This window comes from Geotrypetes seraphini, chromosome 11 (assembly GCF_902459505.1).
Source record: "Geotrypetes seraphini chromosome 11, aGeoSer1.1, whole genome shotgun sequence".
Taxonomy (NCBI): domain Eukaryota; kingdom Metazoa; phylum Chordata; class Amphibia; order Gymnophiona; family Dermophiidae; genus Geotrypetes; species Geotrypetes seraphini.
The window spans coordinates 23905291-23928203 of record NC_047094.1 but is presented as its reverse complement, the minus strand read 5'-3'; the positions used below and the strand labels follow the sequence as shown (position 1 = coordinate 23928203).

The 22913-nt window shown below is 45.9% G+C and overlaps 1 protein-coding gene across 6 annotated transcripts in view; it reads left to right on the top strand.

Annotated features, from left to right (window-relative positions):
- TRRAP (transformation/transcription domain associated protein) overlaps positions 1 to 22913 on the top strand; it is a 359951-nt gene that overhangs the window by 148221 nt on the left and 188817 nt on the right. For 5 of the 6 annotated variants that reach the window (XM_033914195.1, XM_033914194.1, XM_033914191.1 and 2 more), the window contains 5 exons: positions 1121 to 1279; positions 1453 to 1587; positions 14409 to 14519; positions 15796 to 15942; positions 21143 to 21356. In XM_033914195.1, coding sequence (XP_033770086.1) covers positions 1121 to 1279; positions 1453 to 1587; positions 14409 to 14519; positions 15796 to 15942; positions 21143 to 21356 — 766 coding nt within the window. The remainder of the gene's footprint in view (positions 1 to 1120; positions 1280 to 1452; positions 1588 to 14408; positions 14520 to 15795; positions 15943 to 21142; positions 21357 to 22913) is intronic. The other variant, XM_033914196.1, reaches the window with a different exon arrangement.

The window sequence follows — 22913 nt, the reverse complement described above, 5'->3', positions numbered from 1 at the left end:
TAAACGGGTTTCTCCCGGAAGAGGGAAAATAGCTCCCGTTTTGTGCCCTGCTTCCCTTAATGGGCTTGCAGCTGGCTCCATTCCAATTTGTTCCATCCTAACCCTTAAGGAGCATCTCTTTATATTTTCAAAAGTGGTGTCCGAGAATCGGAGCCAGACACCATTTTGAATGATTGGCTTACATATGGTGCTGGCTCGTAATGAATTACAGTGTTCCCCCACCAATTGCGGACGCAGTCATTCGCGGTATTTTCTGACTGCCTCTTCCGGTCAGAAAATTCAGAGAATCAGTCTGCGAATCAGCCTTCTGTATAGCCGACTCCTCCTCCCCCCCCCCCCCCCCCCCCCCCCGGAGCATACCGGGTATGATTTACTGCACCCACCGGCGCCACAGCTGCCCTCTTCTTCCTCTTTACAGACTCAAAACTGCATTTGCGTTTATTTGAAATTTGCGGGTGTTCCTGGAATGGAACCCCCTCAAATTTCGGGGGAGTACTGTACAATCCTTCCTGGCACAATCCTGGTGCCCCCTTTGAGGGTGAATCTCATCTCTTTTTCCCTATCCCTGATACAATCATCTTTTATCTTCTACCATCCTCGGTGTGATCATAGTCTCTCCTGCCCCATGGAGGATTTGCAGTACACTTCTCCCTCTGGATCCAGGAGGGTTAGGGGCAGAGCCGGCCCGCAAATATTAAAAAAACCACGAATAATATTCGGGCCGGTTCTGCCCCTAACTCCTGCTTCCCCCCGGCTATTTTAAGCCTCATAAGCCCCCCCCCCCTTAAGCCTTACCTGTTGGTCTAGCGGGTTTTCGGGGCAGGAGCGATCTTCCCACGCTCCTGCCCCGAATATCAGGGAAGTACTGTACTAGGGATTCTTGTCCCACCGCCTGTGATCTCTGAATGTCAGTTTCACATTTTTCAAGCAGTTTAAATTTATTTGAAACCCACCAGACTGGTAGTGATAGCTGTACATTGTTTTGCATTTATTTGTTAACGCAAGTGCAGAAAGACTTGATCCTTGTTGAATTCAGGGCTTTTGCCTTGGCTGATGCTTTCTGTTGTAACGAAAGAAGAGTAAATCTAGTTTGCTGAACATTGCAAAACCATATTCACAGGTTTACTACCCAGTCCGACATCATTTGGTGCAGCATATGGTCAGTGCCATGCAAAGGCTGGGCTTCACCCCCACAGTCACCATAGAGCAAAGGAAGCTGGCCGTTGACCTTGCCGAAGTGGTCATCAAATGGGAATTGCAGAGGATTAAGGAACAGCAGGCAAGTGACATTTTGTTTTTGCTACTACGGTAATTAGAAACATAGAAACTGACGGCAGAAAAGGGCCACGGCTCTTCCAGTCTGCCCACACTAATGACCCACCCCTACCTACCTAATTAATTGAGCAAAGCCGAATCTTTAAACTCACAGCATTGCTGGCGACTGTATTTCAGCCGGACTCTGAAATGGATCAGTCCGTGAGTGGGGAAGGAGTAAGTTCGGCCTCAGGCGCAGTAAAGAGAGGGATGTCTGCAGATTCAAGCCAAGAGGTGAAACGATTCCGGACTGCTGCGGGGGCCATGAACGCAGTGAGCAGCGTTTTATTATTGCATAGTTTGTCTGTTAAACTCTCAGATTCTGACATTACAGGGTTACTGTTGCTGTTTTCCCCCTTAAACCCCTGTTATGCATAGGCCAATATTGGTGTACACTTCTCCTACCGTATTCGCGGTTTCGATTATTCGCGTTTTTTCTTTTTTTTTAATCTTTATTGATTTTCAAACTTTGATAGTGCAATACAATTGGTAAATCATAAATAGTGCATAAAACGCACTAATAACTATACAATTATTTGCGGTTTTTCATTCCATGGCTCCGCCCCCCCCCCCCCCCCCCCCCAAATTTATGTCACTGCTCCTGGCGTTGCACAGAGGAAATCGCTGCTCCCGGCGTTTCACAGAGAAAATCGATGCTCCCAGCATTGTACGGAGCAAATCGCTACACTTGCAGGTCAGATTATTCGCGGTCTTGTATCTTTTTTTTAGGGCTTTTTTAGAGAAAAACTGCGAATAACATACGAAAAGTTATTTGCAGTTTTTCTGTATTCGTTGACAAGCTTGTTCCCCTATCACTGCGAATGCGGAGGGGGAAGTGTATTTCCCCTTCAAGTTCTGACTGGCGGAGCAGCATCTATTTTTCGCTGATCCCCCTTCCAGTTCATCTTTTATGACTGGCAAATAGGAGTCAATGCAGAAGAAGCTTCTGAGTATGCCACTCCTTGGATAAGAGCCCCTGCTATCCAAATCTTGTTCCTGAGGCCTCTTAGGTTTGCTCCTTTCATCTCTGTATCCAGTTCATGTATGCCTTTTACAACATCTTAGAATAATCTGTGTATATGCTTTGACAAATTGTTTCTCATAGGGAAGGGCCAGGAGAGTTCAAAAACTACTTGCTTGGTTTTTTTTTTTTTACATTTTGATTGATGGTAGTACTTTTTGGTTTGTTTATTTATTTATTTATTTGATTAATTCGATTTATATTCCGTCCTCCCCAAAGAGCTCAGAATGGGTTATGAGGTAACATGCATAATAGATACAGATAATTAGGCAGTATGGTTATAGTGGAAGTCATCCAATGCAGATCCATCCTGAGTTGGTGATACAGAATAAATATTAGGTGACGAGGTAGGTTTTTATTGCCTTCCTAAAGTTCAAAAGTCCTTCGAGGGATCTTATGTAAGGTAGTAGTTGATTCTAGTATCTTGGTAAGAATTGGGAGTAGGATCTGTGTCTGGCAGTTTCTAGTCGGAGACTCCAGCCAGGGAGGGGGTAATTGTAGATGTGTTTCCTCCTGGGAGCGGAGGGATCAGTTCGGGACGTAGTGTGGTAGTTTGGCTGATGTATAGCAGGACGTCATGTTGTGTACGGACTTGAATGCGAGCACTAAGCCTTTGAAAATGCAGCGTTTGGCAGTGGGTAGCTAGTGGGGTGATGCTAGTGCAGGCGATACTGGATCATGGGCTCTTTAAAAGTCTGATTGCTGTGTTTTGAACACGTTGGAGATGATGAAGATTTTTTTTTGCTATTAGACAATTGAATAATTTGTTGCAGTAATCCATGCGGGAGAGGACAAAGTCATAAAAAAGTTGGGCAAAGTCAGATTCGGAAAAGTAGCTTCTTATTTTATGGAATTGTTGGAGGTAGTAGAAGGAAGAGGAGACCACTTGAGAGGTATGGTTGGTAAGTGATAAGTTAGACTCAAAAAGTACTCCTAGGCTTCGTACTTGGTCTTTGAGTTCCTGCGGGGACAGGGAAAAATGTGTTCCAGTGTCATTCTCTAATGTAGAGCTTAAACAAAAGAGAGGATAGCAGTGCTCCTTGGACACCATACTTGATTGGCTTTGGTTTTGATAGGGTAGTATCTAGCAGCATACATTGGAATCTGTTGCTTAGGAAAGATGTGAACCAAATAAGTGCTGTATCTTGGAGGCCAAGTTCCCATGAGTTGAGTGAAGAGAAGGGAATGATCGATGGTGTCAAAAGCAGCACTGAGGTCTTCCAATAGAACAGCATTTCCCTTATCCATGAGTTTCCAGCAGTCATTGATGATATCAAGGAGGACAGTTTCAGTACTGTGGAATTTCTGGAATCCTGATTGGAAAGGTGGATAGAGCTTTTTTTTTTTTTTAATTGTAATTTTGAATACATTTATAATATTCAACAATTCAAAAAGAAAAAAGGAATAGATCAGAAAAAGGAACAATACAAAATAAGTCATACATACATAGTTCCTTTCAAGCCCACATTAATGGGGAGAACATGTTACTATTTCTATTACAAGAGAAACTCAAGCAAAGCTAAAGGACAATAATCCACGGTCCTTACTGGTAAATGACCTTGAATCATTCCTTACTAAATGGGATATTAATTTAATTTAATTTAATCTCCTCTTATTCTCAGCAGATGATACAAACTCATTTCTGTTCTTTTGCAACTAAAAATTGTTGTAGTTGTATGGGGTCCCAAAAAATATACTCAACGTCTTGTAACTTAACCAAACATTTACAAGGAAATTTCAGGTAAAAAGATGCCCCTAGAGCCAAAACTCTCATCTTCAATTTCAGAAATTCTTTCCTTCTCAATTGAGTGGTTCTAGAGACATCCGGGAAAATCCTAACTAAATCCCCACAAAATTTCATTTGCCTATTTTTAAAGTAAAGTTTCATTAATAACATCTTATCTATCTCGGTCATGCATGTTATCACCAGGGTGGACCGGCTCTGGATCACATCTTGTGTATCTTCCAAAAATTCAGTCAAATTTACTTCTGGTGTGGCCAGATGGTCCACCTCCTGGGTAGATACAATTTTTTTTTGAGGAATATAATAAAAATTATTTATTGGAAAATTCTCCGCATTGGCCAATCCCAGTACTTCTTTAAAAAAACTTCCTTAATAAGATTTCAGATGACAATAAATGAGTAACTGGAAAACTGACTAGGCAGAAATTTTTCACTCTATGCATATTCTCCATAGATTCAATTTTGGAATGTATCACTGTAGAATCTTTAACAGCAGATACCGAGACAGCCTGTAATGTGTTACAGTGAGTTTCTATAACATTTAGTCGTTTATCCAAACAACCTAAATTAGAATCTACATTTTCTAATTTATAAGAAATTGACTGAGAAAAGTCCCCCAATTGTTTCATCGTTGTCCTGAGAACTGAAGGAGAGGAGCAGAGGAGCTGGGAATTTCTTCAACTCTAGAAATTCCCAGCCATATATCTTTTAAGGTAATATCCTGTGTTTCCTCTGTTAGTGGATTTTCCTCCACTCCACCTGAAAAAATCAGTGGTTTAGGTATTTCAGTATAAACTAACTTATTTATGTGGGTAGAGGAAACCACTTCCCATCGGATATAGTAGGATTTATATTCCTAGTATCACCGGATACTGGATGAAGGGGAGGAGTCCGTTCGAGGGGACTTATTGAAGCTCCTGACAAGGAGGAATCTATATTTAATGACACAACGGATGGATTTTCAGATAATAATGTTGTTAAATGTCTGTCCATGGGGCCAGATACCACAGGTGTTGAACTTTTTGGTTTAATCTTCCTTTTCCCTATTTTCAAACAAACTACAAAAAATATATGTAAAAGTAAATAATATTACCGACTAAGATCCGGCTCCCGGTCTCCTCGTGGCTTCAAGGGGCTCCCTAGGGGCCTGCGTGCCCCTTAGGGCACGCCCCTTCGAGCCACGCCCTGCGGCCGCAACCGCAGCAGCGGCAACTCTTAAGAGGTTGTTGGAGACGGACCCGATGACGTCAGGGGTCCGTCTCTGTCAATGCCTGTCGGTGTAGATGAGGCAAAAGTTTAATAAAGCTCCGCTGCTGCAGGGGACTGGGACCACACAAACAGCCTCCTCGATATATCCACCAGGTCAGTAACAGCTCCCCGTGGATAGAGCTTTTTGATTGTCGACGAAGGAGTGTAGTTGGTTGAGTATTGCTTTTTCCAGGATCTTTGAAACGAACGGTAGGTTGGAGACGGGCCTATAGTTGCTGGGAGTGTCTGGGTTGAGTGTGGTTTTCTTTAAAAGTGGTCAGATGATAACTAAACATGTCCAAGACTGAGCTGCTCCTCTTTCTTCCTAAACCCTCTGCTCCTCTCCTTCAGTTCTTTGTCTCTCTAAATAATACTGTCATCGTTTCAGTCTCCTCTGCTCGCAACTTCTGAATTGTCTTTGATTCCGACCTCTCTTTTTCTACACACATCCAACAAACTGCTAAGGCCTGTCGCTTCTATCTCTATAACATCTCCAAACTTTGCCCTTTCCTCTCTGAGTACACTGCACGGACCTTTGACCACACTCTTGTAACTTCACACTTAGTTTACTGCAATCTACTTCTAACTGGTCTCACACAGTGTACCACAGTGTCACCTCTCCCCCTTGCAATCTGTGCAAAACTCTGCTGCACGACTCATCTTCTACCAACCTCACTATGCTCATGTCACCCCTTTCCTTAAGTCACTTCACTGGCTCCCTATCTGCCATCGCATACAGTTCAAGATCTTATTACTGACCTACAAGTGTGTTCATTCTGCTGCCCCTCAATATCTCTCCTCACTTCTCTCTCCTTATACATCTCCCAGAGAACTCCGTTCCTCAGAGAAGTCACTCTTAGCGTTACCCTTCTCCTCCACTGCCAATTCCAGACTTCAGTCCTTTCATCTAGCTGCCCCCTATGCCTGGAATAAATTACCAGAGTTTGTCCGCCAAGCCCCTTCCCTTGTTTAAAAGCAGACTGAAAATCCACCTTTTTGATATAGCTTTCAATCCATAACCCTACTCCCTACTGCCCACCAACCTAACCAGCGATTAACCATTTCCCTTAATTGTATCCATGGCATCCTATTTATTTAGATTGTAAGCTCATTTGAGCAGGGACTGTCTGCTTCATGACTCTGTACAGCACTGCATATGTCTGGTAGCCCTATAGAAATAATTAATAAAAATAGTTGAATATACTTGAATACTTGAATATAAGTCGAGACCCCCTTTTTCCTCCCAAAAAAGGAGGAAAAATGGTTGACTCGAATATGAGTCGGGCGGTTTAATATTCAAATGTCCTGGATTGTTCTATTAGACCTCAATTTTTTTTTCTTCTTTTTCTGTCTTGTTTCTTCTTATCTAAATTTTCCTTTTAGATTATTCTGTTAACTTAATGTTGGAACTGGTATTGTAATATTCTCCTAGGACAAGCAGGATGAGTCAGCCACATATGGGTGTTGTCCCAACAGCTCCCAATTTGCGGATAAGCTCTCCAATAGCTCAAAGAGATTTTTTTTTTTTTTTCTGAGCATGTGCAGTGTCCGGGCCCCACTGGGCATGCCCGAGCCCTACCCATTTCCCCCTGCTTCCCCCTAATCCCCAGTCTTTAGTTTCCGTCCATTCCCATCGATCGGATTTTCTACAGCTCTCCATTACAACTTTTCTACTCATCACCTTGAAGATGCCTGAATCATCTAAAGAAATGATTGGGATGCAGGAGAAGGATGAATGCACTGGATCCTCATGAATTGTGCGCCCACTGATTGGATCCGGCGCACGAGGTTTCCGTGTTGCTTGCATTGTGCGCACATGTCTCCACGTGTACGCAAGCTAAGGAAGAGGGCACTGAGAGACTTCATGAAGAGAAGTGAGTCCCAAGAATCTTCCTCCAGCAGCCATCCTCATCGGAATGCAGCAGCAGGGGATCCACAAGCTACAGCGGCAAGGAGCCTCCTGGATGCCCTGGCTCAGCTAATCCCCTCGCCTGCACTCGGCCCGGCAGAGAAATCTCTCCCGGAGTCCTTGCATGCTGCCGCGTACAGCCAGCCCCTGCAGGGCAGCCGATAGGGGTCTCGCCAAACCGAGAGATCTCTCCCGGAGTCACTGCATGCTGCCGTGTAAAGCCAGCCTCTGCAGACAGCAGATCGGGGTTTTTCACCCTCCAGACTGAGAGATCTCCCCCGGAGTCCCTGCATGCTGCCGCGTAAAGCCAGCCTCTACAGACAGCAGATCGTGGTTTTCGCCCTCCAGATGAGAGATCTCCCCCGGAGTCCCTGCATACTGCCGTGTACAGCCAGCCTCTGCAGACAGCCGATCAGGGTTCCCCTTCCATCCCCAAAGATAAGTCCTATCTGCTTGTTTTTGGGAAAACCTCTGATATTCTTTTGCAGCCCCGAGGGCTCTTCCCCATCCTCCTCCCAATCTGAATTTAAGGAGAAAGAAACTCCCATTCCCTCGGGGGGACCTGCAGACCTCTCCCACCGGCAGGAGACATGCTGCCCCATGTCTTGTACAGGGAGTGGGTGTCCCTCCTCCCTGCAATCTCCCCACATTCAGAAAAATATTTTCAAAAATGTAACTCTTCCTCTCTCTGGTTACTCTGTCCTAAATTTTCTCTTCATTTTGTCTTTTCCTTTCACTGGAGTTCCTTTCTACCCTAACCCTTGTTAACCGTGTCGAGCTTTGCGAATGTAGAGATGATACGGTATAGAAACCCAAGGTTTAATTTAGTTTAAATAAATAAATAAATAAACTCGATGCTTCTTTCCCTCTTGGGGTCCTGCAGAGTCTGCGGTTCAGACCTCTCCCACCCTCCACCCCCCCCCAAACATGTCGGGAACGAGGAGTCTGCCTTTCACATTAGCCTTGAGCTCAGACTGGGCAGGGTCTCAGCAACCACCCATGATGGAAACCGCTGGCAACCAATTGCAACACAGGTTTTTCCTTCCTCCCTGGCAACAGGGGCAGTCCCGGGGAACTCTTCACAAAGAATGGTGCAGATGTCATCAGTGATGCGGCATGTCAGATCACTCCTCCCCAAAGTTGGGGGTTTAAAACTCCTCAGCCTAAAGAGCTGTTCACTGCACTTTTCCACAGCTCACAGCCAGCAGGAGGGACTCTGCTACTATTTATGATTTCTATAGCACTGAAAGGCATATGCAGCGCTGAACAGTTTAATATACAATAGGCAGTAGAGCAGGAGAAGCCCACACAGGAGGCATCATCACTCCTCTTTCTCTGCCTCCAGGCACAGTGAGAAATGCAGCCAGGAGCACTGGCACAGATGAAGGGGTGCATCCTGCCCCCTCTCTGCAGGCTCTCCCCCCCTCTCAAGAAGGACAGAGAAGGTCGGCGGAGTACATGGAGCCACCCAACCAGTCATGGGGAGCAACACATGAACCTGCAAACCACCAGGGGTGGGGCCAGCAGCAATAGTTAATCCTCCTGCTGACCCAACTCCTCTCTCAGTGGGCAACACTCCCCCCAATACCCTAAATAACAAACAAAAAAACCCCCCCACAAACGAGGACTCACCCCAAGTTCCTCCAGAAACTCACAGCCTTTCTCAAGATCCACGTGGGTGGACCACCAGTACCCAAGACAGAGTACTACAATGCCTGAACTACCAGTACCCAAGACAGAGTACTACAATGCCCAAACTACTTTAGGCAGGCGGTGTCGATTCCAGTCCACAAGAACCTTCTGGATTGCAGAGACAAGATTTGGCAGACTCCCTGTTCAGGGCAACCAACATCAAGGAGACTGGAACTGAAGTACCAGATCTTTCGGGCCCGGGTATTCGACAATCCGCAGCAGCCTTACATGGACATTATGGTAGCCTTGGCGCTTAAGAGAAACAGGGCAGCACGACCCCCCCTCCAACGCCTCGTCAGGGAAGGACCTGAAAAACCCTGGACTCCACGGGGAAAAAGACCTTCGAGGGCGCAATGCTGAGCGCACGAATTGCTGCGCTCCAGTTCCAGTTGCGGCTTTATCAGGAGGCCATTGAGAGAAAATAAATAAATAAAATAAAACAGGGACTCCAGCTCACCACCGAGCCAGTCCACACTGGCAGCAGTCTTCCCCAGCGCTCGCAACAGTAACATAACTGCTACGCAAACAAGCACCGCCCAAGGGGCAGGGGCATCCAAGGGCAACCCTCTCCCCAAAACAAAAACAGAACCTTGACCACCCTCTGGCCCAGCAGGATCAGATTGTCTGCGAAGGCTTGGCCCAGGATCACCATCGACCAGTGGGCCCTCAGCATCATCAAGCAGGGATTCCGAATTCGTCTCCACTCCCGCCCCCCCAGAGTGGGCGGGGCACCCTCCATCTGACGACCCAATTTTCCTGCAGCAAGGAGAGGACCTGCTTCAGCAGAATCAATAGAGGCAGTGTCGAACAGAGGAGATCACCAGGGGTTTTTACTCCAGGAACCCCCGCGTCCCCATGGATAAGGACAACGCTCGATCCTGGATCTCTGCAAGCTCAACGGGTGCATACACAAGGAACGATTCCAGATGCACTCTCTGGGTACAGTCTTGGCCCTGTTACAGCCCGAGTATTGGCTAGTATCCCTGGACTTACATGATGCATACACTCACGTGCCCATGCACCCAGCCCACAGGAGGCATCGTCGCTTCTAAAGCCAAGACAGACACCTCCAGTACAAGGTCCTACCCCTTGGACTCTCAACGACTCCAAGAGTGTTCACAAAGTGTGCATGGCAGTGGCACATCCTCGCCTTCAAGGGGTGTGCGTCCTATCTTATCTCGACAGCTGGCAGCCCCGACAACCACCATAACCCACCTCCAAGAACTGGGGTTCCTCATCAACTACCCACCCAGGGGATATCGTTCATCGGGGCAGTCATCGACACCACACAGACCAAGGCCGTCCTACTGGACTACCAGATCGACGCCATGTCTTTCCTGGCCTAGTGCATCCCGGCCAGCAGCTCATCGTCATCATGCCCCCTCCTATGTCTCGGCTGCGGTCATTGTTGTCCAGCACACAGACTACACATGAGATCCCTGAAAGGGCACCTCAGACGTCACTGGGACCAGTATACCCAACCTCTGACCACCCAGATACCCATTCGCCAGCCCATACACAAGACGCTTCACTGGTGAATGGCCCGAGATAACTTAGCGAAAGGGAAATCAGACCACCACCTCACCAGCTGGTGGCCACCATGGATGCCTCCAAACATGGAGGGGGACACACCTTCTCCATCTTCGCACAGGGGACATATGGTCGGCCCAGGCGTCCTCACTCCATATCTACCTACTGGAGCTCAGGGCCATAGGCAATGCCCTCGAAACCTTCAAACAATGGGTGACAGGCAGGGCAGTCCTCACCCAAACAGAAAACCAGGCGGCCATGTACTACATCAACAAGCAGGGAGGGACAGGGTCAGCCTTGCTATGCAAGGAAGCTTGCCGCATGTGGGAGTTCACCAACTCTATTCAATGCCCCATCTAGGAAACTTACCTCCCTGGGGAGCAGAACGACCTGGCAGAAAGCTTCAGCCGCCAGCTGGATCCCTATGAGTGGTGTCTCAACCCAGTGGCGACGAAGAAGATCTTCAGCACCTGGGGCACACCGAGCATCGACCTGCTTGCAACTGAACTGAACTCAAAATACTCGACCTTCTGCTCAAAGAGATCAACCCATCGCCGTCTCAGTCCCGACGGTCTGTCTGTGAGTTGGAACCACGGACTCTTATACGCCTACCCGCCATACCCTAAGTCCTGCAGAAGATCCTTCAGGACAGAGCATCGGTGATCATGATTGCCCTGTTCGGGCCTCAGCAACCATGGTTCCCGTTCCGGCAAGGGATAGCAGTTCACCCACCTCTCCCCCTCCCGATCAGTGCAGTTCCACCACGACCTTTGTTCCTTAGCCCTGACCGCATGGATGATGAGAGGATGAACCTACCACAAGACATAAAGCACATTCTTATGGCAGCCAGAAGATCTTCAACCAGAAAATGCTATGGGTTGAAATGGAGAAGGTTCCGCTACCGGTGCACAGACACGCAGCGAGACCCGTACAACTGCCCCATACCGGACATCCTGCAGTACATACTGAGCTTATCTCAGTGGGACCTAAAACCCACTTCCATCAAGGTCCACCTAAGTGCAATCGCAGCATACCACGCTGGCCTAGACAACAAACCAGTGTTGAGGCATCCAGTAATCACAAAATTTCATGAAGGGACTGTCCAATCTGCACCCACCGGTCAGATCACCACCGCCTGGATGGGACCTCAACTTGGTGCCGCATCAGCTCACCTCGACCCCTTCAAACCTTTGGGGGAGGCAGATCCCGTATTCCTGGCCGGGAAAACCCTGACCTCCATCGCGTCAGCCAGATGTATCGGCGAGATCCAGGCCCTGGTCCATCACCCCCGACACACTCCTCCATGAGAACAAGGTGGTACCCAGAACCAACACACTCCTCCATGAGAACAGGGTGGTACCCAGAACCCACCCCTGATTCTTGCCGAAGGTGGCTTTAGCTTGCCTCCCGGCACTCTACATCCCCCCACAGGGAGGCACATAGCCACCTCAGCGACACCTCCTGGACTATGTGCGGGACCAGACAAGCCTCAATTGTTCGTCTCCTATGACCAAAACAGACCAAGACTGCCGGCCACCAAATGCAGGCTCTCACGCTGGATATCCAAGAGCATCCCCTTCACCTATAGAAGAGCGCAGCGTCAACCGCAGGTGGGAGCCCACGCCCACCAGCGCAGGGCCATAGCCACCACAACGGCTCATCTGCACCACACACCAATAGGGGACATCTGCGATGCAACCACTTGGTCCTCCATGCACACCTTCATCAAGCACTACTGCCTCGACATAGCATTCCACGCTCCAAATGCATTCGGCCGAGCAGTCTTGGAAGTGGCTCTTCCCTCCCGGGAGGGACAGCAACCACTAGCACAGCCTTGACAAACACTGATCAAGTAGGGTGTTATAAATATCGACAAACACTGATCAAGTAGGGTGTTATAGATATTGATTAAGTAGGTCTTCCAGCACTACCTGTCTAGACTGAATGTTGAATATGCAAGTATGAATTGTCACATGCAAGTACAATTTGTCACTGTTGACCAGTTGGTTTCTCACTGTTCATTGATTGTTATTGACCAGTTTCACTGTTCTGTGAGTATTATTGCTGAGTTAACACAGCGCTTTATCAAAAACCTTGTTTCCACAACTTCACCTGCTTCGCTTGATTACCCTGCCCGGCTCGGCCTCCACAGCCAGGCGAGGGATGCACAGAGCGCTAAGGCGCAGGTCCATTCGGTACATCCCTCGGCTAGGGAGTCACCCATATGTGGCTGACTCATCCTGCTTGTCCTAGGAGAAAGTGTAGTTACTTACCTGTAACGTAGGTTCTCCGTGGACAGCAGGATAGTCAGCCACACAACCCACCCGCCTCCCCACACGGCCGACCTGGCCACAGCTAGGAACATCCTGGGGATTAGGGGGAAGCAGGGGGAAATGGGTAGGGCTCGGGCATGTCTAGTGGGGCCCGGGCACTGCACGTGCTCAGAGAAAAAAAAAGAAAATCTCTCTGAGCTATTGGAGAGCTTATCCGAAAATTGGGAGCTGTTGGGATAACACCCATATGTGGCTGACTATCCTGCTGTCCACGGAGAACCTACGTTACAGGTAAGTAACTACACTTTTCTTTGAATTGTCTAATAATTATGTCAAAACTATAAAATGAAATAAAGATTAAAATAAAATAAAAAATAAAAAAATATTCAAGTGCCCTGCTCTGTCAGGCTCTGCACCCAGCCCCTTTCCCTCCATCCCCTGTCAGGTACTGCACTCAGCTCCCTTCCTGCCAAGCACTGCACTGCACCCAGCACCCTTCCCTCCCTCCCTCCCCCTGGTCAGGCTATTCACCCAGCACTCTTCCCTCCCTCCCCTGTCAGGTACTACACCCAGCACCCTTCCTTCCCTCCATCCCCTGTCAGGCTCTGCACCCTTCCCTCCCCTGTCAGGGACTGCACCCAGCACCCTTCCTTCCTTCCCTCCCCTGTCAGGCTCTGCACCCAGCACCCTTTCTTCTTTCCTTCCCCTGTCAGACTCTTCACCCTCTCTTCCAGGCTCTGCCCTCTGTCCCCCCCTCCCTGCCCTATCCTCATACCTCTGCCGATCCCTGGTGGAGGTGCAGCGGGCAGGAGCAAACTTCCCAAACTCCTGCCCCGCTACTAACTGGCTGCGCAGATCCAGTTTCTTCACCTAAGTGGCACGAGCAGCAGCGTGGCTTCCTTACTGGTTCCCGCGAATGGCGAGAATTCGCGGGAGCCAGTAAGGAAACCACTCAGCATCAAGAAGCAGCGCCAAATCGTGCTGCTGCTTGTGCCGCTCAGCTGAAGAAACTGGATCTGCGCAGCCGGATAGCAGTGTGGCAGGAGTTCGGAAAGCATGCTCCTGCCCGCTGCACTTCTACCAGGGATCGGCAGAGGACCTGCTGCACCTCCACGAGGGATTGGCAGAGGTATGAGGATAGGGCAGGGAGGAGGAGGGGGGTAGAGCCTGGTGGTGGCCTAAAAATTTCTGGGAGGGTGCGTTGGCCCGAATATAAACCGGGAACCCCATTTTTGGGCCCAAAAATCCCGGTTTATATTCAAGTATATACAGCAATGATGGGAGTCTGGTTCAAGACACCCGGGGGCTGGTGGTCACCTTGCCTATCCTTTCTAATTCTTTCTTATCCCCTGTTCAGATGATTTTTGGGCATTTTTTTCCTGTTACATTATTTAGCATATATAAACTGCTTTGAAGATTGTGTGATAAAGGTCAAATGAATGAACATAAATCTAATACTTATACCCTTGAATTGGTGAACCTGCATAAATTCTGTCAGATTGTCCGTAGTTTGCCAAGGAAATATTTTGATGAATTTCCCAGAAAGCTTAAGAAAACTCCATTTTTTTTTCTGATGGTACCATAGCACCCTTGAATTAACCTTGTTCAGTTTGACCTTCAATTTTTTGCATAGTCGTTTCCTGCATTTACAGTTTTCCCTCATTGTTTACCTCTGCAGGCCTTTGGACGCACTCAGTCCTTGCCGGGGGCCGATACCGTCATTAGTAAGCCCATTGAGAAGCAGCATACGGACACAGTGGTCAACTTCCTAATAAGAATTGCTTGTCAGGTACCGTGTGTGTTTTTCTTCACCAAAAGAAAAAGAAAAGAATCTTCATCTAAAACATTTGAGGCAGATGCAGAAAAGTTTTCCCCATAGGCACAAAATGAAGGAAAGCCCTTTTAATTACTCCCTTTGGATACTATCCTTTGTTCCTGGAATTATGTGGTTGATTGAAATTGTTAGTATTCAAGATTGAGATCAAAAGCCAACCTTCCTCAGGCGGATGAGCTAGAAATAATGAAATCTAATGAGCAAAGCTGTAAAAGACAATTATGCTTTTTTTTTTTTTTATTATAATTTAAACATATTATTTAACTTGCCTGAAAGAAGTATTTGTCTTCCACAATGTAAGCAATTCCACTTCTGTAACTCTAAATCATAATAATTGCCTTGCATTTGCTTTGTAGTAATTTCATATACAGGAAAATTGTCAAGATTAGTAATGACCCCCAGATAATAATCAGCATATAGCAGCGCAGTTTAAAATCCTACGCACACACCTGCCTCTATTACGAATTTCAAATCCCAAATAAAGAGTGTAGTAAATGCTTTAAATTGTTATACAAAGCCTCAGCCCCACCACTCCACCGCTAAATATATCTTAGTAGCGGGAAGACTTCCGTGGTTGTCATCACCGGCTTTCCACTAGTATCTTTGCTACTTTATTTTAGTATTATTTAAATGAGCTTTTTTCTTAAAAACTATAATATCGCCATTTAGGGCTCCTTTTACGAAACCGCGTTAGCGGTGTAACGCGCTTGCTAGCGCGCGCTAATTTGCCGTCCGTGCTAGCCGCTCCCGCCTCCTCTTGAGCAGGCGGTAGTTTTTCGGCTAGCGCGGGCTAAAAATGTGCATGCGATAAAACCGCAAACGCGGCTTCGTAAAAGGAGCCCTAAATGGCGATATTATAGTTTTTAAGAAAAAAGCTCATTTAAATAATACTAAAATAAAGAAGCAAAGATACTAGTGGAAAGCCAGTGATGACAACCACGGAAGTCTTCCCGCTACTAAGATATATTTAGCGGTGGAGTGGTGGGGCTGAGGCTTTGTATAACAATAGAACTACACTCTTTATTCGGGATTTGGATATGGTGTCTGCTATTGTTATTCCGAATTAAGCACTCTAAATAAATTTTACATCATTATTGAGGATCTATTACGAATTTGCCATCAGGATGCAAACTTGGGGGCATTTAAGACAGAACTTTCTAGTTGAATTGCAGTCGCTATTGGTGTAAAGAACAGCTGGTGCATTTTTTTTTTTTTTTTTCTAATCCCACAGGTGAATGACAGCTCCAACACGGCGGGCTCTCCGGGCGAGCTGCTGTCTCGCCGATGCGTTAACCTTTTGAAGACAGCTTTACGGCCAGATATGTGGCCAAAGTCGGAGCTGAAACTGCAGTGGTTTGATAAGCTGCTAATGACTGTGGTAAGTGTGCTTTGCTGGCTCTGAAAAGGTTAGGATGCAGTAGAGTAAGATTAATGACAGCCTTAATGATGCCAATTTTAAGAATTCAGGTATTTCTTGATTTAACGCTTCTAAGGATGTGTGGTTATGCTCCGTTGTTTTACTTCTGAATTTTCAGGGCCAAGTTTCAATTTAATTCCAAACAGCCTTTTTGTCCCAGCAGACCTTCCCTGGCACATGGGGTTTTCTTTTTTGTATCAATAAATTTTTATTGAAAAAAAAATGAACAAAATCTACAAACAGCCCATTCGGGACCATCAAACAGTATACAAAAAGCACAATCAAAATACAAGGTCCACAACCCACAACACACCCAGGAGAACCCTTTCCTTAAGCATTTAATTGTTTTGTGGGGCTCGATGGGGAGGCAGTGGGGGTTGGGGAGAGCGACCTGTTCTTTGGATTTTTCTCACCTATGAGTAGGTAAAGAGAAGAGACAGCATCAGCTCTCCAGTATTTTGTTTCCAGCAGAAAGTAGATGAGTTAAACCCATGCATTTAAAGGAGTGGGAGACCCTTTTAGATAAGAGAGATTAGCCTTTGGTGGTATGATTTTATAAAAGGGGAAGCCACACTTTTATAATCACCTAGTGCTTGAAGCTATAGGTATCATCAAGGAGCAGATAGAGGACTCCAGATCGTTTGTGGGATCTGATCCTAGAGTGAATGCGGAAGCCCATGAAAGACTTGCTCCTTGAAATTGGTGGAATGGGAATTTCTGGAGGCCCGATTGAAGGTGGGCAAGAGTAGCGGGCAGGTAGTAGAATCCCTTTGGTTCATAGACAAAATCGCGCGAGACAACTGAGCGCAAGGTTGACGGTGCGCCGAAGAAAAGCACTATTTTAAAGGGTTCCGACGGGGGGTGTTGGTGGGGAACCCCCCTATTTTACTTAACAGACATCGTGCTGGCGTTGTGGGGGGTTTGGGGGGTTGTAACCCCCCTCATTATACTTGAAACCGAACTTTTTGCCTGTTTTTTAGGGGAAAAGTTCAGTTTTAAGTATAATGTGGGGGGTTACAAACCCCCCACAACGCCAGCGCAATGTCTGTTAAGTAAAGTGGGGGGGGGTTCCCCCCCCACACCCCCTGTCGGAGCTCTTTAAAATAGTGCTTTTCTTCGGCGCGCCGTCAACCTTGCGCTCAGTTGTCTGCGCTCAGTTGTTTCGTGCAATTTAGTCCCGTCACCATCTCTTTAACTGATGGAGTAAAAAATCGATCCATTTGTACCCGTTCTACACCACTCAGGATTTTGTAGATGTCAATCCTATCTCTCCTCAGCCGTCTCTTTTCCAAACTGAAGAGCCCTAACCGTTTTAGTCTTCCCTCATTCGAGAGGAGTTCCATCCCCTTTATCATCTTGGTCACTCTTCTTTGAAACTTTTCTAGTTCCGCTCTATCTTTTTTGAGATAAGGTGACCAGATTGAATACAATACTCAAGGTGAGGTTGCACCATGTAACGATACAGAGGCATTATAACATTCTTAGTCTTGTTTACATCCCTTTTCTAATAATTACTAGCATTTTGTTTGCTCTATTGGCCACCGCCATACATGGGGCAGTAGGTTTCAATGTATTGTCTACAATGACACCTAGATCTTTTTCTTGGGCGCTGACCTTTGTCTTTATCATGTTAAAAATTAAGAAAGGAGCACTATTAATTAAAATTAGAGAGGGAAAAGTAATAATAAACTAAGGTCATTTACCCTTGGTTGTTCTCTGTTCCCTAAACTCACAAAGGACAATCAAGTTGTGTGAAAATGGCAAACCATGGGATAATTAGAGATTATATGTAGATCTATTAGTCCTTCATGCTGCCTCCAAAATGAACATAATGTAGCCCCAGGTACATTAGATAGAATGTGAGCCCACCGGGACAGATAGGGAAATGCTTGAAGAACCTGTATGTAAACCGCTTTGAGTGTGGTTGTAAAACTACAAAAAGGCGGTATACAAGCCCCAGTCCCTTTCCCTGATGTCATAATGCCTGGCAGAAACCCAAATAGTAGCAACATTCCAGAGCTCCTATTGTGATGTCATAATGCCTCATTCCACCAATGCCTAAGAGCCAACCTCATCAGTGATGTCATAATGGCCTCACTGTTCTCTACTTGGCTCACTTCTACATAAGTCACAAATGCTGAATGGAGAGGAGAGAGCTTCCAAAAAGTTTAAGAGAGAGGTCAAAATTGTAAACTATTAAGAATGCAAGCAAGACTTCTCAATATATATAGGATAGCGAGTATAAATATTATATATTTATACTTGCTATCCTATATATATTGAGAAGTCTTGCTTTCACTTCTACATAAGAACATAAGAATTGCCGCTGCTCGGTCAGACCTGTGGTCCATCGTGCCCAGAAGTCCACTCACGCGGCAGCCCTCTGATCAAACACCAGCGCCCTAACTTAGTCTAGCATTACCTGCTTACGTTCCGGTTCAGCAGGAACTTGTCCAACTTTGTCTTGAATCCTTGGAGGGTGTTTTCCACTATGACAGACTCCGGAAGAGCGTTCCAGTTTTCTATCACTCTCTGGGTGAAGAAGAACTTCCTCACGTTTGTACGGAATCTATCCCCTTTCAACTTTAGAGAGTGCCCTCTCGTTCTCCCTACCTTGGAGAGGGTGAACAACCTGTCCTTATCTACTAAGTCTATCCCCTTCAGTACGTTGAATGTTTCGATCATGTCCCCTCTCAATCTTCTCTGTTCAAGGGAGAAGAGGCCCAGTTTCTCTAATCTTTCACTGTACGGCAACTCCTCCAGCCCCTTAACCATCTTAGTCACTCTTCTCTGGATCCTTTCGAGTAGTACCGTGTCCTTCTTCATATACGGTGACCAGTGCTGGACACAGTACTCCAGGTGAGGGCGCACCACGGCCCGGTACAGCGGCATGATAACCTTCTCCGATCTGTTCGTGATCCCCTTCTGATAGTGTATTGGAGGAGAGTGTGGTGCAGTGGTTCAAACCCCGTGCTGCTTCTTGTGACCCTGAGCAAATCACTTAATCCTTCACTGCCCTGGGTACATTAGATAGATTGTGAGCCCACCGGGGACAGATAAGTCCCTGTATTTAAACCGCTTTGAGTGTGGTTGTATAGTTATTAAAAAAAAAGGTGGTATACAAGTCCCAATCCCTTTATTCTTTTAATGCCGGAATGCAAATGAATCCTTTTTATGAACCAGTTTGAGAGCTTTGCGAGGTTCTAAGACGTATATAATGACGAATCGCTTTTTTAAGTATTCCAGCCCCATCTCATTTTACTATTCTAAGCATTAATGATATTTTAAACTGAACCAGTGCTCTTGTTCTCAAGAAATGGTGCGATTTGGGTTTTAATTACTTGCCTTCATAAATCTAAGCTCAAGACGAGATATGTTCAGTTAAAGTAGGTAGGTCCCTGATCTGGAGGGCTCACGGTCTAGATTTGTCCCAGAAGCAATGAAGAGTTAGATGATATTATTGTCTGTACCATATTGTTCAGTGTGGTGGCATCAAAAGCAGGAACAAGGCACCTAACCATCTGCAGTTTAAAAAAGGCACTGCAAGCTGTTTGAGAAATAGGAGAAATCCAGCTTTAAGGCCTGTCCGTATTACTCCTAAATCTCTTAACTCTGATTGGGGGGAGAGGGTGAGGCCACTTAACATAGGGAGCTGGTTTAGCTCTTGAATCCCCCTCTTTCATAACGCACATCTCAGTTCTGTTGGGATTCAGCCTAAGCCTATTTACGGTTCATAGTCAAATGTGCGCAAGACAACTGAGCGTGAATGGTTCATAGTCAAATGCACGCGCACGACATCTGAGCGCAAGACAATTGAGCAGTGAAAGAAAGGCGGGCTGTTCTCAGCATATGTAAAAGGAGGAAACGTAACCATAGTGACGAAAATGCATTCACGTGACTTATATTTAAAGCACAAAGAGGCTAGGTAACCATTGTGATAAAAATGCACTTGCAAAACACCATCACGTTTACGTGAACGTACTTGTGATTGTGTTGTTAACCTTTTGTGGTATGCTCAGTTGTCTTGCGCTGAATGGTCGTGGCGCTCAATTGTCGTTGCGCTCAATTGTCCACGCGCTTTTGTCTTGCGCGCATTTGACTTGCCACCCTATTTACAATATCTGTCACTAACTTTGTTTACACCCCCATCCCCCGCACCAGCTCTTTCTATTTGCAGATACTACTCCCCAACTAGGTTTCTGAATGCCCCTGATGAATATGCATGGAGGAACGAATAAGCATGTTTGGTTGTCTCATGCATATTCATTACCATTCATACTAGGAACACACTTGAAAATCACTGCTGGTGTGTAAAAACTTTCCACCCAAAAAACACAAGTCCGCTTTTAGATAAGTCAGCTCCTCATTCAATCAAAATATTTAGAATTTTTTTTTTTTTTATTTTTTTTAAATATGATGTGCTCAGACTCATAACTGAAATGCCACAGGATAGGCAAGGGTTCACTTCTGATGAGAAGTGAACGGTGGGTTGAGTGTAAAGTCAGTGGGCGTCCCCTCCTGAAGAAGTTAAAATCAGCAAACCATGAATCGGGGGGTGTCCTTGAGTCTGTCTGTTGCATATCAAATAAGTGGTTTATGTCCAAGTGGCAAGGCAAGCCATGAAATGGAAGAACTGCCAGCTACATTATAAAGATAGATATGCTGTATATATATATATATATATATATATATACCATTCCCAGATCCTGACGCATACTATAACTATCAACCTTGTAATCTCTCTGAGAATGCCCAGGCTAATTTCTTGTTGTAAACCGCCTAGAACTAAAAGGTATTGGTGGGATAGAAGACATCAGTGTAATGTAATGTAATATATGTGATGGTGATAAAAATATTATTAAAGTGTGACAAGGTATGGATGGTCCTGTAATAACCCTTGCCTATCCTGTGGCATTTTGGCTCTGGATCCGAGTGCATCATATTTTTAAAAGAATTCTTTTTTCAAAATATTATTTTGAATGAGGAGTTGGCTTTCTCAAAGTGGACTTGTGTTTATCGGTGGAATGCATCTTCATTGGGGATCTCCTAAAAATCCATCCCGTTGATGGCCTTTGAGGTCTGGGAGTGAAGACCAGGGGTTTAGACTGTCTTCAGGCAATACGCTGCTTTATGTATGTTTTTCTTCCCTTTGGTGTTATAGGAGCAGCCGAGCCAGGCCAATTTTGCCAACCTGTGTACAGGCCTAGAGGTCCTGAGTTTCCTGCTGACCGTCCTCCAGTCTCCGGCCATTCTCAGCAGTTTCAAGCCCTTGCAGCGAGGCATAGCTGCCTGTATGACGTGCGCAAACACCAAAGTCCTCCGAGCTGTCCACACGCTGCTGTCTCGCTTAATGGGCGTCTTCCCGACAGAACCCAGTATGTGCTTCCTCTGTCTCTTTTCTATTTTGCTTCCTAGCTGCAACAGTTAAGGAGAACGCGCTCCTCTGTAGAGTACGTTAATTAGATATTTTACTTATTGTGCCTTTTCTAATCTATTTTTGCTTGCATTTTCAACCCCCATAGAGAGTGAAAAGAAGTAATCGCGTGGAATGCATCATTATCCACTGACATAAAAACTTAATAAGCTGTGGCAGGCCTTATTTTGGCTCCAAAAGCGCCTACTATAAATTTATTATATTTTGCAAGGATCCTTTTTCCTCTTTGAAAAATGCAATTTTTCAGTTGTCGAACATTTCTATTGTACTCTGACATGAAAGTGAAATTGGGTTTGAAAAGAGAATTTCTTCACTTAATGCGCGAGGAGATGGCAGGTACGGATGTGCCTGTATCAGCAAGATTAAGTAGTTCAGAAGATGCAGGACCGTGTGGTCTAAAATAGAGAATGATATGAGGACAAATTTGTCCCCGTCCCGTCCCCGCGAGCTTTGTCGCTGTCCTAGTCCCTGCCCCATTCCTGTAAGCTCTGCCTTAACCACACAAGCCTTGAATACTTATGATTTTAAAGTATTTGATTGAGGCTTGTGCAGATGAGGACGGAGCTTAGGCATTGGTGGAATGAGGCATTATGACATCACAATCTGAGCTCTAGAATGTTGCTACTTAGGATTTTAAAGTGTTTGAGGCTTGTGTAGATGAGGACGGAGCTTAGGCATTGGTGGAATGAGACATTATGACATCACAATCTGAGCTCTAGAATGTTGCTACTTAGGATTTTAAAGTGTTTGAGACATGTGCAGATGAGGACGGAGCTTAGGCATTGGTGGAATGAGGCATTATGACATCACAGTCTGAGCTCTAGAATGTTGCTACTTAGGATTTTAAAGTGTTTGAGGCTTGTGTAGATGAGGACGGAGCTTAGGCATTGGTGGAATGAGGCATTATGACATCACAATCTGAGCTCTAGAATGTTGCTACTTAGGATTTTAAAGTGTTTGAGACCTGTGCAGATGAGGACAGAGCTTGCAGAAATGGGGCGGGGACAGGAAAATAACTCACCCGGGGACAGGGAAAAATTTGTCCCCGTGTTATTCTCTAGTCTGAAATCAACAACTGCAAGCTTAAGGCCTTGGGATTGGTTTACTAAAGGTGGTTCTTCTCACTCCTCTCCTGAAGGCACACCTCAGGTTTACAGGATTTCCACAACGAATGTGCATGAGATAAATTTGCATACTGATAGTCTTCAGTATATGCAGAGTATCTCATGCATATTCATTGTGGCAATCCTGAAAACCAGACTGACCTAGGTGTGATATTTAGAAATGCTGGCATAACGTAACAAGATTTTTTTTTTGTAGCAATGTGCTTCTCTGGCCTACCGTTCACGCTAGTGTTGGCTTTCTCTCAGACATCACGTTCTGGCCCCTACGACCAAAATGGAAGTAATTTCAGAGGGAGCCAGGCCAGCGTGAGCAGCAGACCAGAATAGTTACTCGCACTGTCAAAGATTTAAAGAGGTAAGGGGTGTGGGGACAG